We start from the raw sequence: 16928 nt of genomic DNA, 5'->3' as shown, positions 1-16928 counted from the left end.
TGGTAGAAGTCTGCAAACAATTAACTTGGTAAAACCAAGGGTAAAGTATATCTCTCCTGAATATCCTTTTCAGTTTTTCTTTTGAGTTGGAGTGACAGAAATTTTAGTTATTGTATTTTTACAGCTCCACATGTTGTAACCATGATTTGCATTTTTAGATAACTGTCTAAGGGTATTTTAATTAATCTAAGGTGCTCCCCTGGCCTTAGCTACTTCATACCATATCCTCTGCATTACCTCAGTAAGGCTTAAAACCATGTCTTATGGGATTAAATTCTATCATAAATAAATTTTTAAAATTATTTTCTCGTGCAATGTTTCAGATCTAAATAGAATGCAGCAGAGGTGGTTATATTTAGCTTATACATTTTTGTGCACTAATTTTTAAAATATCTATGTTACTGCCCCCAGAAATGAAGTTTCTAATGAGAAAGATTTGTAGGAGAAGGGTCATGCACCATTGACAGCAAGACAGTACTTCATGAATTCTACACGCTCATTTTCTTTGTTTCTGTTTTTTTTTTCCTCAAAAGCGAATTGGCAAAAGTATACTTTGAAGTCATTATTTGCATGTGGCAGTTTAATACCTCTAAGGTTGGCCTTTAGTTTTCATGTAAAGTCTGTCACTTAGGACGTCCAGTATAAGTCTTTCTCTGGCTGTGTTGGTGCTTTGCTTGGGATGCTGCTGTCCTCTGGCGGACTGATAGGGTAACATCTAAGTTCAACTTGTTCTTACACTAATTTCGTAGTAACAGTGGCAAAGTGAAAAGGGTGAAGTATTTGCTAGTCATTTTATGAATGTGTAATGACTGTGTTTGTGGTGTTTTTAATTAAAGAAATTAAGACCAAGAAATGATCAAAAAGAGAATGAGTTGATTATCTCTATTTTGAGAAATATGTATGAAGAAAAACAGAAGGACCATGTTCACGTTTGGGAAGCAAAACAGGTAAGTAACCATTCAGTTTTAGCCCGTGTAAGAGGGAGCCAGGAATAGTCTTCCATTCCATACTTATCTTTCCAAGGCAGCTTTCCATCACTGGCATTTTGGTACTTCAAACTGTAGGCAGCAGTGAACTCTGCTTTTCCTTATGGCTAGTGTCATGTGCCAAGACAGGCATATGTCACACATTTTGAGATAGCTGGTACAGTCTGGTTCCAGACCTTGGAGACAGGGATGCAGGCTAGGTAGGCCACTAATGTGGTTGTTTCTTTCTTGTCACCGCAATGACAATTCAACATACGTCAGAGAATATATACAGAATTTATATATAACTGCTCTCAGCTAATCTGTGGCATTTGCCATCCCCGTCTGTATGAGCCAGTGTTCTGACAACACATTGGACTTGATCCTTGATAAAAACCATTATGTTTAGTTGATAGCTGAAAACTATTTCTTGTGTGCAAACCACAACTTGAATTGGCCTCAAGGAGGAGTAGCTGAGGAGCATTGCTGCAGAAACAGCAGCAGAGATTGTCATCCCTTTCCAAAGAGCTGAACTATTTATTCTGCATCAGATTGTGTCAGTGTTGTTTAATTGGCTTTATTTTTACAGCACAGTTAACATTTTTTAGAAGGGATTCATGATTTTGTATGCCTTCGTTTGTGACTGACTGACTCGAGACACCTTGAGGAGATCTGTATTTCAAAAGAGGATCAATAGTCATTCTCTGAAAACTTTCAGTTCTGATCATTTGACCCTTTTCAAAATATGGGCTGACTCCCACCACTGCTGCCTGGTAATCCCACTGTGATGATAGCTATTGATGATTTGTATTATAAACTAGTAAATGAATATATAGGCAGTAATTAGGCCTCTGAAGAAACTGGGGAAATAAAAGCAAGTCTTCATTTACCACTAATTTATTTTGCTAATCTGTTTTTATTTTATGGCTTATTAGTTAATTATTGACCTTTCTGAGAAATCAGGAAGAAAACTTTGCATGTTTAGTTCTGATTACTTAGTTTGCACATTACACCAGAAATATGTTTTTAGGACAAAAAGAGGGGGGGAAAAAAAGCACAACACTTGACAGGAAGAAACATTGCCTGAGGTTCTTTATCATCATATCTGAGATACCTTTATTTGATCTAATGCCAACTATCAAATAGTTGTTAGTTATGAATGGCTTAGAAGTAGGGATATATGAAGCAAGATAATATCTTAATGTATCTTCAGTGTGATTTGAAAATTCTTAAGGCCTGCTGCAGTTTGCTCAGCTCCTGGAACCAAAACTGGTTCATCTGACATTTGCAAAGGTGCCAAAGCTGTAAGAGCAGTTGGCTCGCCCCTAGTCCATCATTTGTCTTAACATAACATTTTATATTTGCTCTGATAATTTATCTCCAGAGCTGTGTAACAGCAGATACCTTTGAACATGTACTCTGGCAATGTTATTTGCCTCAGCAATCATTAACCCATAACACCCTGGTGTCTTTCATAAGAACATTGTAGCAGGCAACATCCAATTTGCCCTTTGAGGTTAACATTAATGAAAATGAAAACAAAATACCGAAGTCTGTAATTTTGTTGTCCTGGAAATAGGTTTCTTTAAAACTACATCTATACAGGACTATTTGGTGATGCTAGTGTCTGACAGCTGTTCAGTTGTCCACATACTGATAGTTACATACACTGAGCATTCAGATCTCTGAAATTAGGGCCAGGTAGAGAGGGCTACAGCGCCTGACAGCCTCAAGATGAAACCCTCCAAAAGTAACACTGAAAACTGTGCTCTGGTTTCTACTGCAGGTGTTAGGTTTGGATGGTAGTATTTGCATTGTAGCATCATTTTTGTATTTGCTACACTGATCTTCACAAGCAATAAAAATGGACTGAAATGCTTATTTAAAAAGCATAACTCTCAATAGACTGTTAGCTTTAAAGTGGAAACGTTTTTACTGGTGAAATATACAGAAGAGTTAGATTATCTGTTACATGTGTTTGTGGTGCTTAGCCCCATATTTATGTGATGAAGGCTCTTCAGAGTTCTTGTTAAGTATATCTTGCCTGAAGAAAAGTAAATCTATTAGAAATCTCCAGTCTGTTACACATAAACATTTAGAACTTACACAATTGTATTCTGGCATTAAAGAAAATTTGTTGATAGAGCTATAAATCCCTATTGAAATGGCAGTTCTCCTGGAAGCATGTTACGGCACTCCACAAATATAATTTGAAGAGATTTTCTGGTCTTACGTTAGGATAGTTTGGTAAACTTCAATGTAAGTATAAGTAGAGAAAGACATGAAAAACCAAGGACGCCATGAGAAGGTATTGATAGATTTTACAGAGCTCTTCAGATTGTTCACTGAAATTGTGCTCCATACTGTTTTGTATTTCACACTTACGTTTTTAAACACTTACAGACTTCACAATCCCCGGCTGAGAATGCTGCAAATGAGGTGCCCAGCAGTGCCTCAAGATTCAGATTAGATATGTTAAAGAACAAAGCAAAAAGATCTCTGACAGAATCATTTGAAAGTATTTTATCACGTGTAAGTATCTTCATGTTTATTGCCTCTGAATGTAGCTTCATTGTTTTATTTATTGAATAGTGGATACACTGCATTTGCTATCCTTTCAGGTTGTAGCTGAGTGGTTATTAAAGGCGGAGTGAAGAAGTACTTGAATGTTCACGTTACAAGATAACAAAACAAAGCAGGGCTTTGCTAAAGAAAATACCAAGTCCTGAAAGAAGTGAACTAAGTACTAGATAAACAATAGTGTATATATTCATTTTAAAAAATGTACATGAAGCCGAGCATGAGAACTTATGAAAAGCTGCCATTGTTTTATTTCTCTTTAGGAATTAGAAAATAAAAGTAATCACAAATGTTCACTTCTTTTTATGTAGAAGGAAGTGATTAGGAAACTGACTAAGCACTCCAAATGAGACTGTATTTATTAATGACAGAAGAACTGATGATTAATGAGGCAACTGAACTTTTAAATGCTAGCGTCCAGGTTTTGGCTGGGATAGAGTTAATTTTCCTCCTAGAAGCTGGTATGGTGCTGTTTTGGATTTAGGATGAGAATAATGTTGATAACACCCTGATGTTTTAGTTGTTGCAGAGCAGTGCTTACACAGAGCCAAGGACTTTTCAGCTTCTCGCTCTGTCTTGCCAGCGGGCAGACTGGGCGTGCAGCAGGAGCTGGGAGGGGACAGAACCAGGACAGCTGACCCAAACTGGCCAAAGGGATGTCCCATACCAAATGGCATCATGTTGAACAATAAAACTGGGAGGAGTTGGCTGGGAGGGCTGCCATTGCTTGGAGACTGGCTGGGCATCGGTCAATGGGTGGTGAGCAATTGCATTGCGCATCACTTGTTTTGTGTATTCTTTTATAGTTGTTGTTATTCCTATTATTTTATTTTCCCTTTTCTGTCCTGTTACACTGTCTTTATCTCAATACACGAGTTTTACTTTTTTCCCCTGATTCTTTCTCCCAACCCCCTTGGGGGGAGAGTAAGCGAATGGCTGTGTGGTGCTTAGCTGCCTGCTGGGTTAAACCACAACAGCTAGAAACTACCTAAAGGCAAGCAATGTAAAGAACTTCAGAAGGCACTAGGAATATGCAGACATTTGGGCAATATCACATAAATTCTTCAAAAACAATGTCTGTCAGTACCTGTTATGGGAACAACTAACTCCTATGTGACAGTGATCCCCAAGAAAACACATTGGGGAGATGTTTATCATGAACAAATAGCTGAAAGTATCTCCTAATTATACAGCAGCATCTAAGAAAACAAATCAGATGTCAGATTTAAGTACTACTTAATCCTACAGAGAGTTGTCTCGTTCATATATTCTTTCTTTTTGCACTTCGTTTTAAAACAGAGTGCAAAGTAGAATGGTTCAGGGAGATGTCTGAGGAAACCAGTAAGATTTGGAAAGACTTCTGCTTGACAAATGATTAAAAGAATCAGACCTTTCAGAGAGCTTACGTGCAACAAAACCAAACAACAAATAGTAAGGAATAGAAATAAGGACATTCTCATTTCTTACAGGCAAACTGTTAAGTTGAAGGAAGATCTAGTTTAGTTTATCTGCAAAATACTTCCTCAGAGACGCAGTTTGTAGTGACAAAACTAGGCTTTCAAAGCCTATTTCATATGTCGTACCTAACCTGTTGCCTAGAAGCAAATGATGGCATAAGAATGGCCATGGTAAAAGCATATTCTCACTGTTATAGGTAGGCATGTGTTGAGGATTTGTAGTTGCATATCTCCCCTCATAACTGCCTGACCAGCATTAATGGAGCTCACCCCCATGAAATCCTGCTGTGCATGTGTTTGGGATGTGAAACATACTATTAGCATTGTTCCTAATTTTGCCAGTTTGTCCAAACAGGCATAAGCTGTTGTCATATAAGCGCAGTTGTATATTGGTTGCATTTTCACAGTCATGGCTGTTTTGATGAAAATTCTTGATTTTGTTCAGATCTGAGGCAAAGCACTTTGCCTGGGCTTTAAGGAAGCAAAGTTCACTATTGTGAATACTGCTAACATTATAGTTAGAATAGTAGTTCAAAGAGAGCATATACCTTTACTTCAGAACATAATGCAGTGTTACCCTTTAAGGTTAGGAGGATACGAGTTCCATAGTTGTGTTAACACAAAAAAAATCCATCAATAGGTTTCTTGATATTTCTCTTAGTTACATAAAGCATTAGAGTTCAACACATTGTACAAAAAATATTGTCAAAAATTGTACAAAAATACTTGTTTTCTGACTGATGTTATAATACTAGAAATTATGTTTTGCTGTATATTAAATTGATACAGTTTTCAGTGCTTTTTTAATAGCCTTTTCAACTCTTTGTATCTTGATAGCAAGTATCTAATATGACAATTTCCTGGTTAGACCACTGTTAGAAGGTATTTTAATAGTGGTTATAGTGCATACATGCAATATGTGATTATATTCATACCATGGAAAGTATGTAATTGCCCACGAGAATTCCCTAATTACACAGGAATCCTTTAAAATGTCAGTGCCTGCCCTGAATGAAGCCTTTGTTTCTCACAGGGACTAAGGCTATTGCTAGGCATTTCGGGAGATTAAATTTGATGCTGTCTTTGAAAGCTACAGATTCTGTCTATTCTATGCAAGTCCTTTTTGGTATGCCTCATGTTATAATTTTAATTGTGCTTTATTTCTACAGGGCAGTAAAGCCAGAGGTCCACTTGACAGCTCTAGTGCTGTAGATCTGGAGAGCTCCGTGTCCAGTACCTTAGGCAGCACAAACAAAGTAAGTAAAGCCTGTAGTGCCTGTATATAGTGAGAAACTCCTGTTAATACTACCTGAAACAACCAGTCAGAAGCGAAGTATAGTCACCAACTGATCATATAACTGTTCTGTTCTAACGTCTTGCATTTTGTTTTCACTATATCCGGGGAGTAGATAACCTAACTGATTGTGTATGAAAACAAAGAAACCCCTGAACATCCAAACAGAATGATAAAAACAGTAGCACTGAGTAGGGCTTAGGTATGCTTTCTTCCTAAGAGTCCTGCTGCCACTTGATGGTCCATTGGTGGATTTCTTTATTCCTGTGCCAAGTCCCTCTGAGGGTGATGGGGATGTACATACTGCAGGTAGCCTCTGATCAGTTACTGTCTTTCCCTTCACTTTCCCAGCTTGAAACAATTTTTCCATTTTTTAAAATTTGTAAGTTGGTTACCCAAATCAGTTTTCATGTATATAATATGTCAAATGTATTTGAATCCTGTGAGAACAACTTGAACAAAGTAATTTCACAGTTTATTCTGGTAACAGATTCATATTAAGAAATAGCAGTCACATGCTAACAGATGATCATGTATAAGGTGCTGTCATCTGTAGAGTTTCACCAAAGACTTCTATTCTATTTGAAAAGTTGGACTCTTACTAAGTCTATATTCCTGTTCTCCAGAAGTTTCAAGTTGCCTTTAGGCCTTTCCTTGGGTTTTCCTGTGTTCCTACTCCCATAGAAAATAATGGTGCAAGAGGGATTCCATTTGAAGTAGAAATGTGTTGTACTATATACAAACACAGATTTTGTATCTGTCTTATCATGTGAATCCATAGATGGGAACTAAAATATTACCTAACATCATCTGAATCCAGCAACAATGTACAGCAAAACAAATTTGATAATTACCATGCTGCTGACCCTAATCTGGTTAGCTTCAGCCCTGCAAGTACATACCATGAATGCGGGACTGCATACATAAGAAGTATAAAACTAAACCAACAAGTGGAGTAATTTCCCACTTTGCATGGTTAGAAAGTTTTTAGTCTGAACAAAGTAATATAAACAACTAACACAGAAGAAGGCCAGTCATCTTCCTTGGATGTAGCCTAGCACTCTGCAGACTTGGATACAGCTATCAATTCTGCTCCAGTGCCTCGTCACTTACTGTGGACTCCTGAGTGCAGGTAATGGAGAGTTTTCTCTCCGTGCTTGCGATTCTGAAGGAATGACTGACTTTGCAAAAAACACAAGAGGTGGGAAGTGAAGAAAGATACATGATTTGGGGCTGAAACAGGCATTTAGTCATAGGATTAAAGTCCTTTGTGTGAGTCTTAAAATAGAAAAAAGGAATCTTACATTGTAAAATGGGGTGCTAAATAAACAGTACTCTGAAATGCTGCCTTTTTCATTGCTGTCACTGTTACCCAAACCTGACCCATCTGTTCATTTCCCCTTGGTTCTGTGTTGTGTTCAATATACTGTAAAATGCAATCACTCTCAAAATTATTTTTTCCTCTGTAGAATGGAGACTGTGATTTGATGACCCAAGTGGTTAAGAACAAAAACCACTGAATATCAGTGATTCTTTCTTTGAGATATCATGATAAAAATGTGCAAGTCTGAAGCAGATCTCTGGGGGGGCTGAATAATGACATGGAACTGCAATCCCCAAAACCGATGGTAAAACCATGTCAGTAACCGTATATTTTGCTCTGCTAGGAACCACCGTTGTGTGAAAAGGAGAGAGACAGAATTCCTACACTTCCAACAGAGAATGCTGTCAAGACCAGTGGATCAGTGGGTGATCTCTCCAGCGACCCAGATAGTTACCCAATTGACCAGTCTGTTACGTTACCTCAGCAAAGCTTTCGAAGGCGAGCAAACACACTGAGTCATTTACCATCAGAAAGCCAGGAGTCTCTGGTACCCGTTGAAACATCGCCATCTGTTCCCCAGAGGAAACTTATGAGGTATCACTCAGTGAGCACAGAGACTCCTCACATGAGAAAGTAAGACTTACTAAAAGCAGGCTGTGCTTTCATTTGTTGAAGGCATATTTGGGGATGATGATTGCATACCTGATGTGTCTTCTTAGTGGATAAGAAATGTCACAGCAGTGTGTCACTCTTTGGAGCTTTGTAGGTATCCTGTTTAGAAACACTTCTGTCCTGTGTGCTCCACAATTTTAGTCCCTGTGAGCTTCAGGGGAGATGAAATATGAGACACGTAGTTCCACACTTTGTCACAAAGCTAAGTAGGATCTCTCCTAAGGCATTAGATTATATTTTTGCAAGCAATATTCAGTAAGTTTTGTTGCCTCGATCTGCAAGCAGTGTAAATAAATGCTACATCTACATTGTCTATTTGTACAGAAAAATTATGTAGCATTTCTGATGCTGAAAACCTTACTGTTTGGTGAATTCATGTGTGATTTTAAAGTAACACACAAAACTGACATAATTGTGATAGAGGTGAGGCTCCTGTGCAGCGTTTCAGTGAGCCTATGTAAATTTTACTTGCAAAAGCAAGCTACTGACTGCCTTAATGCCAGTATTCTTCAAGCTATCTTCCTTTGTAATCCTGCCTCAGCATTTTCAAAGTCTCTGAATGTTATGGCAGTTTTCTTTCCTCCCTCTGTCTGGCTTTTTCCAATTACTATGGAAACTCTTCTGTCTGTAGACTTCCATTTCACTGCCAAAACTGCTCGTTTACACAAGTTAGACAGTAGGAAATCTGTATGTGTTCCAACTTATTTTTCCCTGCAGGAGGCAGGGCAATAAAAGAACGTGCCTGAAATAGGTGATGACAGGGAAAAGAAGAATTACGGCATTTAAAAGGAAACATAACCCAGGTTGCCTTTTTGTCCCCTTTTTGAACCTTTTTAATTCTTAAATACTGGGATGTGTTTGTAATGCAGTTTAGAACTTCTGCTGTTGGTCTGTTACCTTCATGAAAGTTGCCCTGACGCTTGTTGCTGCTTGTTCAGTCAGTTCCTATCTTAATATAGGAATACAGTTAAAAGTTAAGTATATTTTTAATTTGCTTGGTTATTGCTATTTGACTATGTAATTTTTACTAAGGCCTAAGTCTGTCTGCTCCTTCACACAACAAAAAAGAAATCACTCTTGTGTACCTTTCATAGGAAACATACAGAACAGGACATAGAAGAAAACAATACTTTGAACAAGTCATGTATGTTTTGTGAGCAGTTTTTGAATAGCTTACCCTGATTGTTGTTTTCCAAGTGTGAATGGATCCAGATCTTCAAAACATTTTACACTTCACTTCTCATTTAACACTTCACTTCTTATCCATGAAGTCTCTTGATTGTATGCCTGTCTTCATCGTAGAAACCAAGGGGAAGCAATATGAGGGAGAAGAAACAGGGTTGTTATTAACATACTTCAGGAGTTTGAATTTATCATGCACTGAAGTGCCTCAGTGAAGATTCTAAGTGTGTGTTTCAGACTTTGTTGATTGGGTTAAAATGTTCAGCCTCTTGCAGTTACTACATTAACTGTGAAAAATGTATGAAATGGCTGATTTGTATTTGTTGCAAGTACAGGTTACTTTCAGAGATTAGAGATTTCACTTTTATTTATTTTTTAGCTCCCCCCTTCCCATTTCCTCCCTCTTACTGTGTTTTGTTCTTTCTGCTACCTCAACTCCATTCCTCTGGTTGGAATCCCACTATACGGTATGAACGCATCTGTCGGCGAATCTAAAAGTTCTTCTGGTCAACTTGCACGTTCTCCTACTCTAGCTCGTCTTAATCCCTCGGCCTCTTCACCCAACTTTTTTAAATATCTAAGGCATAATTCAAGTGGAGAACAAAGTGGGCATTTTGCACAAAAGAGGTGAGATGGCACCTGTACCTAGTTTGGGGTAGGGTTTGTTTTACTATGCTATAAATGTAAAGCTCTGTAGTGCAAATAATTAAAATAACTTCATAGAGACTAAAGGTGGTAGATTTTTATGGGAGGGGAAACTCAGCTGCTCCACTACTGAATGTAGTGCTGATAGTTGTGTAACTTTTTCTTTTAATAAATAAAATGTTCAGATGCATGACATTCTTTAGAGACAGTTGCTCCAAAGCAGCTTCTTGTTATGCAGCAGACAGCAGCACTACTTAAAATTGTGCCAGTGATAAGTTGCCAAGAACCTGTAATCTAGCTCGCTCTGCCTCTCCTGAATCATTCAGTTCTGTTCTGCTTTGTTCGTGGTTAACACAGAAACATATTAATATCCTTCTGTGACTGACATTTAAAAGGAAATATACTAAGTTAACCAAAATAGGCAAGAAGTAGCTGGACTGTGGACAGCCAAAAAAAAAATAAAAATAAAAAAATAAACACGGAAAAAGGAACTTGTGTTTGTGTTGGTTGATTTATCTTTGTTATGCTCAGCGATATCAAACGATACTTTTCTGTGCCCTATTTCTTAAAACAAAAACGTGCATAGTGAGTATTGACACGAGCCTCTCATTTCCTGAGAACCTGAAATGAGTAACTCCTTAAAAATCTTAACTGTGAAACTCCTTCAAGTTAAACTTCTTTTAGCTCCAAAGGCTAACGAGGCTGAATGTCCTTGAAAGCATGGTCAGCATCACTGACCATTGGCAAGCAAATTTTATTGCTGTTTGTTGTTCCTTTTCTGTTTTCTTGTGTGAAAGCTTCCTGTTTCCCCAAGGTGCTGGTTCTTTTGATCCTGAGAAAATACTCAGCCCACAACCTTATTTCACCAGTCCCTTCAGCTGCATCTGCTGAGCACTTGGTAGCGTCCCTCTTCATTTAGCTTCACTGCAGAGGTATGGTATTGCTCAGGGGAAGAAACATGAGTCTGCAATGTCCTCTTTACTGTGTGTTTTAACAACACTTATCCAGGCCTGAACACCACACTAATGCCCCTTTATTTGAATCCTGAAGGTCAAATTCTCAAAAATAGGTTCTTCCACAGTAGATTTGGTGATGCATTCTGCAGTAGCACCTTCTACTTCCCTTTCCCTGTTGTTTAAGGGTGTACTGTAGTGAAAATCTAAACAAGACTGAGAACTGAAATGGGTAGGGATACCAAATAAATTAATGAATTGAAAGCAGAAAGTCAGACTGCCTGGGTTGACTGTAATCCTCTAAGTGAAATTACCACATAATTGTAATTGATTTACTGTGCAGTTGTAAGCGAAACTTGTTTACAGGGTACATTGTGCTACAGCAGAATCTTCCTCATGCTTAGTACCAGATACTAAAGAACTGTTTCACTTTATACTTCTGGTGTTCCCAGGTTATGCCTGCCATCCCTGTTCACATCTTCAGGAGGCAGAGCTAAATGCCACCCAAATGTAACATTAAGGTTTATCAGAAGCTTTTCTTAATAAAATTTAGTTTGTCAGGAGTAAATTATCCTATTCACATGTTTTTGTGTACTCTTCTGAGGAAAGGTCTTCTAGTCTCATCGGCCAAGTAACTTTCTATGTTTTCATTCCATACAGAAACTTTTCATTAACTGAGTTGTTCTTGCTTCCTCTATTAACTACCTTCTGAGTGTGTTAGGAGCTGGTTATTTTAAACTAAAGAGCAGAGCTAGGTATGATGTTGTCCAGAAGACTGTTGATGAAATTTGATTAGTGCTCCTGTCTGTTGCATCCTGAAGCTTTATTTAGGATAAATCAGTCCTAAATGATGTCAGAAAGCTCAGCTTTTAGCTTAAAAGTTCCAAGCTTGTCTGAATAAAACCCTATTAAAGCTTTATGAAATGCTCTTTGCCAGAGTCTTTTTTTTTCATTTGCTGGTACAATGTTTATCAGTGCCAGCTTTTCCTAACCTTTTCCTGCGAACTTGGTCAATCATTGCAACTGATACTTAAGTAAATTTTCAGTTGTAAAGTTGGCGTCAGTTCCTATCAGGTTAAAGGAATTTACTTGAAACATGCACTGAAAATCGTGTGCTATGTTAAAGAATAACATTTACCCAATGTATATTTATTTATATTGGAACATTTTAGTTTTCCCAAAGAAACATGTATTTCGAAGTATCACTTTGTTAGTGGTTTTAAGTTTGACTTTGGTTTCTTTGGTATTCATGCCTTCAGGATTTAGCTGCTTTTTGTTTAAAACTTAGCAGTATGTGTTTTTATTCTGTGGATTTATACTTCCTTGTTCTAAACTATACTTTTCCCAACTGCACTCTCAGCATCTCCTACCGTACTGCCTTAAGGAAAAAGCTTCATTCTTCTTCTTCTGTGCCAAATTTCTTAAAATTTCTGGCTCCTGTAGATGAAAATAACACCTCTGACTTTAGGAGCGCAACAAGGTAGGGTTCTCTCTTTAAGCCTGGAGGTAAAACTGTGTTATTATCCAAAGATTTCATAGTTTGAAATACTTCAAATGCTTCTTGCACTTGCAAAATCTGACTTGTGCAACAATTCACTTGCATGTATTCTGCATGTGATTGCTGTCAAAAAGGTGGAGCTATTCCAGACTCCTCTCTTAGAAAGTTTGCAGATCTTATCCATTTTGATTTTGTGATGGTCATGCAACTTCCATCCATCCACTTCTGCGATTATTCCTGTCAAACGACTGTATTTGCTGTTTTCAGTTAAGAGAATATATGTGGTTCGTCCTAAGCAATGTCAGTGTCCTTGAGGTGGAAGGAGAGGACAGCCTGTGAAATACTATTCCCAGTTGCCAGAGCTGTTGAAGCTCATCTATCGCTCTCAGCTTGAACAAAGACTGATGTAATCACTTAGCCAATGGTTGGAGTAAAACAATGACTTGTTTAAAAATGTAATGACTTAAATTAATTAGTGGGATTTTTAGTAGGAAGACATCACCACTGTTCATTACTTCATTTAATATTCTGAATAAAAACCTCCGTGGGTAGTTTGTGGATTTCAAAGGTGTAACATCTAAGGTTCCTGGATTCTGTTCACAACTTTGTTGCTTATTTCAGATGTTGACTTGGGAACACAAAGGTTCCAAGTCTGTGGTGTAAAGGAGTATGCTACATACCTGGTTCACAGAAGGCTGGAATTTTAATTAAGGTTTATAAAACTCCTTTATGTTTGCTGATAAAAGGCATCAACAGAACTCTTATCTCCTACGAATAGCTGCTAGATATTGTGGATGGTATGGTAGTGATGGTATAGATGGTCGCAGAACAGTAAAGATACACTATGGTGTATGTGTAAGTATCTTTAATTCGTTGTGTTTCATGTACTGCCACAAAGAAAGATGAAAACTAAATAAAACTTCAGAAAGCAGATTGCACAGAGCTGCCAGCCCCTTATGGTGAACCTGAGTGATGTTTGCAGCCTTGTAAAAGCATGCTGCCACTGAGCAAGTTTCACCCACCTGCCACTTATGGCTTGACACAGCATGTGCACAGCACACTGTACGCCTTAGCTGATGGTTCTTGTTTTGTTCACTGAACACTGCATCACTGTTCCTGGCAAATTTGGGTAACCTCCTCACAAGCCGTTCTGTGTTCTGCGATTTTAGTGACTACGAATCCAAACACAGCCAGCAGGCTGTTGGTGCTGACAGCCCTGTAAGGACTCGCCGGCATTCATGGAGACAACAGATATTCCTGCGAGTGGCGACCCCTCAGAAAGCGTGTGATTCTCCCAGTCGCTATGATGGTAAGTCTTGGTTTATTTGCTTCCATGAATGTTGTTAGCGGCTATAATCTGTGAAGTGTGGACTGTTTTGTCTTCTGAGTGGAAATATTTGCCCAGTGCTCTGTTTGTACTGTCTGTGTGATTTCCCACTTATGTTTTGGTCATGCGAAGCTCATATGCTCTTGGAGTTTTTATTTTTCAGCTCTATATGTAACACAGTTCTGATAGTATAAAATTAACTAATCAGAGAAGAAATGATTTTCTAGATACACTGTTCTAATGAATTCTGGGGAAAAAAAATGCATCACCAAGTATTGCTCTGACGAAAACACGATTCTTCTATTTCATCTTTCCATGCTAGAGCATGGAACTAAGGACCAGAAAAATCCAGCCCGAGCAGAAGGAATTTAATTTCTTTCATGACCTCAGTTGAGTACTGTAGTGTTTACTTCATACCATACTGAATTTGACCTCATGTATGCTGCTTCAGTCTGTAATTCTTTACCACTTTAACCGTGATTATCCCCTGTTATCTTATTTCTTTCTTGAATTTCTGTAGAGCTAAAGAACCACAGACTAGGGAAAAAAAACACTGCAAATGACCGTACAAGTGCATCATTTCATGTATCTCACCTTATGTGAGTTAGACAATACACCACACACTGGGACCAAAAATACCTCAGAGAACCTTGTGTCTCCAGATAATGGTCTCTGGCTCACTGAGGTTTGAATTTCAGAGCTTGAGCTCTGCAAATTCTACCTTCTGACTGCAAGGTCATAGTACAAGAGTCCCAAGGAACCATAGAGAACAATACACTGTAGTAAATATAGTAAAAAGTAGTAATCTTAACGTTTGAAATAACTGGGAAAGCTCTCAGGTTAACAGTCACTGAAACGTTTTTATTGCATCTTAAAAAGAGACCATGGCTAACTGGACGCTGCACATAACAAAAACATTTGTCATTAATGAGTTGCTTGGAATGTAATTGGACTTAATATGGGGTAAGCTGTATATAGGCATAGATGCCTCTCAAATGCCTCTTCAAAGCTAAGTGACATCAGGAGCATGTCTATGTATACATAACATGTGAAGTGGTCTCCTACGCTTCGAGGTACATGAAGGGGATGCTCAACAAAGTAGCAAAGCTACTACTTTTGTGAATTTGATGCGTTTTTTTGTGACTGAAAGTAGTCTTACTAGTTTTTTAAAGCCACAAAACCTTCCCATATTAAGTAGGAAAAACAAACAAACAAACAAAATTGCCTGTTCAGACCTTTCCTATGAGATATAATAGCCGCAAGATACAATCTTAACAATCTACAGCTGGATAAGCAGAACAGTTGGAGAAAAAAAGTGTGGCCAAAAAGGAAAACAGGAAGTGCTATTAATAGGAGGAACAATTTAAAATAACTGGCCTTTTTCTTTACTCTTGTTGTCTTTTTCTGGGTTTGTTCCAATGTACATACTCAGTTTATGAACAGAGGGAGAAAACTCATTTTTTTAACAAGTATTTGGATTTTTTTGGAGTGTTTTTGGCAGTAAAGAATGCTTAGTCATGATCAAATCTGTAGCCTTTAAGAGAACTCTGTATGGGCAGTCTTACATTGGAACTCACTACCGCAGTTAACTCAGTAATCTCTGTAGTTCCAGAGCAACTGTAACTAGCTATCGTTCATCACCTTGTTCCTTCACCTTCTTTCATCTTTGCTTAAGGAGAAGCTACACATGCAGCAGGGTCGGTCAGTTTGACAAGAGTTACCTGTAGTTGATTTTATTAAGGCTTCCTTGCTCATTTTAGACTGTTCTCCTTTGGAAAAAGTCTTTATACAAACAGCTGATGTATGACCAAAAGATCAGTTTCAACCAAAATGGATGGAGGAGGAAAAGTAATCAGGCAGAGGAAAGCGAGACAACATTCATGTGTTTCCTGTTATAAACGGTGATTCCATTAACCAGTTTCTCTGGTCAAATGCAGTATCCCACATGCCACTCCAGGGTACTGAACAGGAGAGCAGTAAGAAAAGAAGGGCTAGGATTTATTTATTTTTTAAAGTCAGCCAGCCAACCAATAATCTTAGATTTCTGAGTCAGAGGTGATAAAATTTTACAGGCGTAGCACAGACTGCTTTACTAAACTTTGTGTCAAGCATTAAATCTACCAGCATGCCTGAACTGCATGCTGTGTTGACTAAGCGTGGGCAGGCACTGCCAACTAAATGAGACTGCTCTGTTGCTGTAAAGTCTTCGGATTTTAATCAGTAAGTATACATGTAAAATGTGACAAGGAATAGAGACAACTTTAAGCTTTATACACATGTGAGCCCATTTGTATAGACAAGTGGGGAGCTGAACCTCAAGTTGCATCCTGTCCATTGCCATTCTGTGTGGTAGGAAGGTGTGTTTACTAAAAATAACTTAAGAAGAATAAAGCTCAAATAACTGATAAATAGCTTATGTAGAATTTTTGAGCTTGATCTTATGAGGTACTGAGTTTAAGGGATGTCTAGCGTCCTGAGTTCCAACATGAAGCAGACTGCACCAAGTTCTGCTGTCTTGCACTTCTGAACCCTTTACTTCTTTAGGAGGTGTTCATCAGTAATTTCATTGCTCGTTGAGCTAAACTTTTGTTTCCTGTAGCTCAGCTAGAGAGGAATGTTTGCTAGCTGTGCCTTGATAGCTGCATTGTGTATGAGAAGGCGGAGAGCACATTGTTTTCCAGGCCCCATTATTTAAATGTACCACTTGCCTTACGCTTGAAGGAAACTTCATTTCTTACTAGCTTGGGAGTAGAATGAAAAGCAGTCCTAAATCGGTAGAGTGACAACCAACCATATATACTAGAAATGTTAAAATGCCTTTTTGCTTGCCAGTCGTGATTCCTGCCTTGCCTGATGACTGGACTCAATCTAGCCCCATTCAGAAAAGGTGAGCACTCTGAGACAACAGAAAGCCTTGGGTACGGGAAACCATTACTTCTGGTTGTTGGAGGAGCAACACCCATGTGCGTGCCCTTCCTCTAGCCACCTCCTGCTGGTGGGTGCTGCTATTTTCACACGGGTCTGTGTGTAA

At 38.4% G+C, this 16928-nt stretch overlaps 1 protein-coding gene across 17 annotated transcripts in view; it reads left to right on the top strand.

The window, feature by feature from the left end:
• TBC1D1 (TBC1 domain family member 1) overlaps positions 1-16928 on the top strand; it is a 117223-nt gene that overhangs the window by 63479 nt on the left and 36816 nt on the right. For 5 of the 17 annotated variants that reach the window (XM_040556741.1, XM_040556740.1, XM_040556742.1 and 2 more), the window contains 7 exons: positions 837-947; positions 3369-3497; positions 6172-6258; positions 7964-8253; positions 9973-10101; positions 12433-12552; positions 13740-13879. In XM_040556741.1, coding sequence (XP_040412675.1) covers positions 837-947; positions 3369-3497; positions 6172-6258; positions 7964-8253; positions 9973-10101; positions 12433-12552; positions 13740-13879 — 1006 coding nt within the window. Of the gene's footprint in view, positions 1-836; positions 948-3368; positions 3498-4098; positions 4305-6171; positions 6259-7963; positions 8254-9972; positions 10102-12432; positions 12553-13739; positions 13880-16928 lie in introns of those variants that run through there. The other 12 variants (XM_040556746.1, XM_040556747.1, XM_040556753.1 and 9 more) reach the window with 6 other exon arrangements.

This window comes from Cygnus olor, chromosome 4, assembly GCF_009769625.2.
Source record: "Cygnus olor isolate bCygOlo1 chromosome 4, bCygOlo1.pri.v2, whole genome shotgun sequence".
Lineage (NCBI taxonomy): Eukaryota > Metazoa > Chordata > Aves > Anseriformes > Anatidae > Cygnus > Cygnus olor.
Note: the sequence above shows the minus strand (reverse complement) of the source record. Positions and strands in the feature narration are given on the sequence as shown.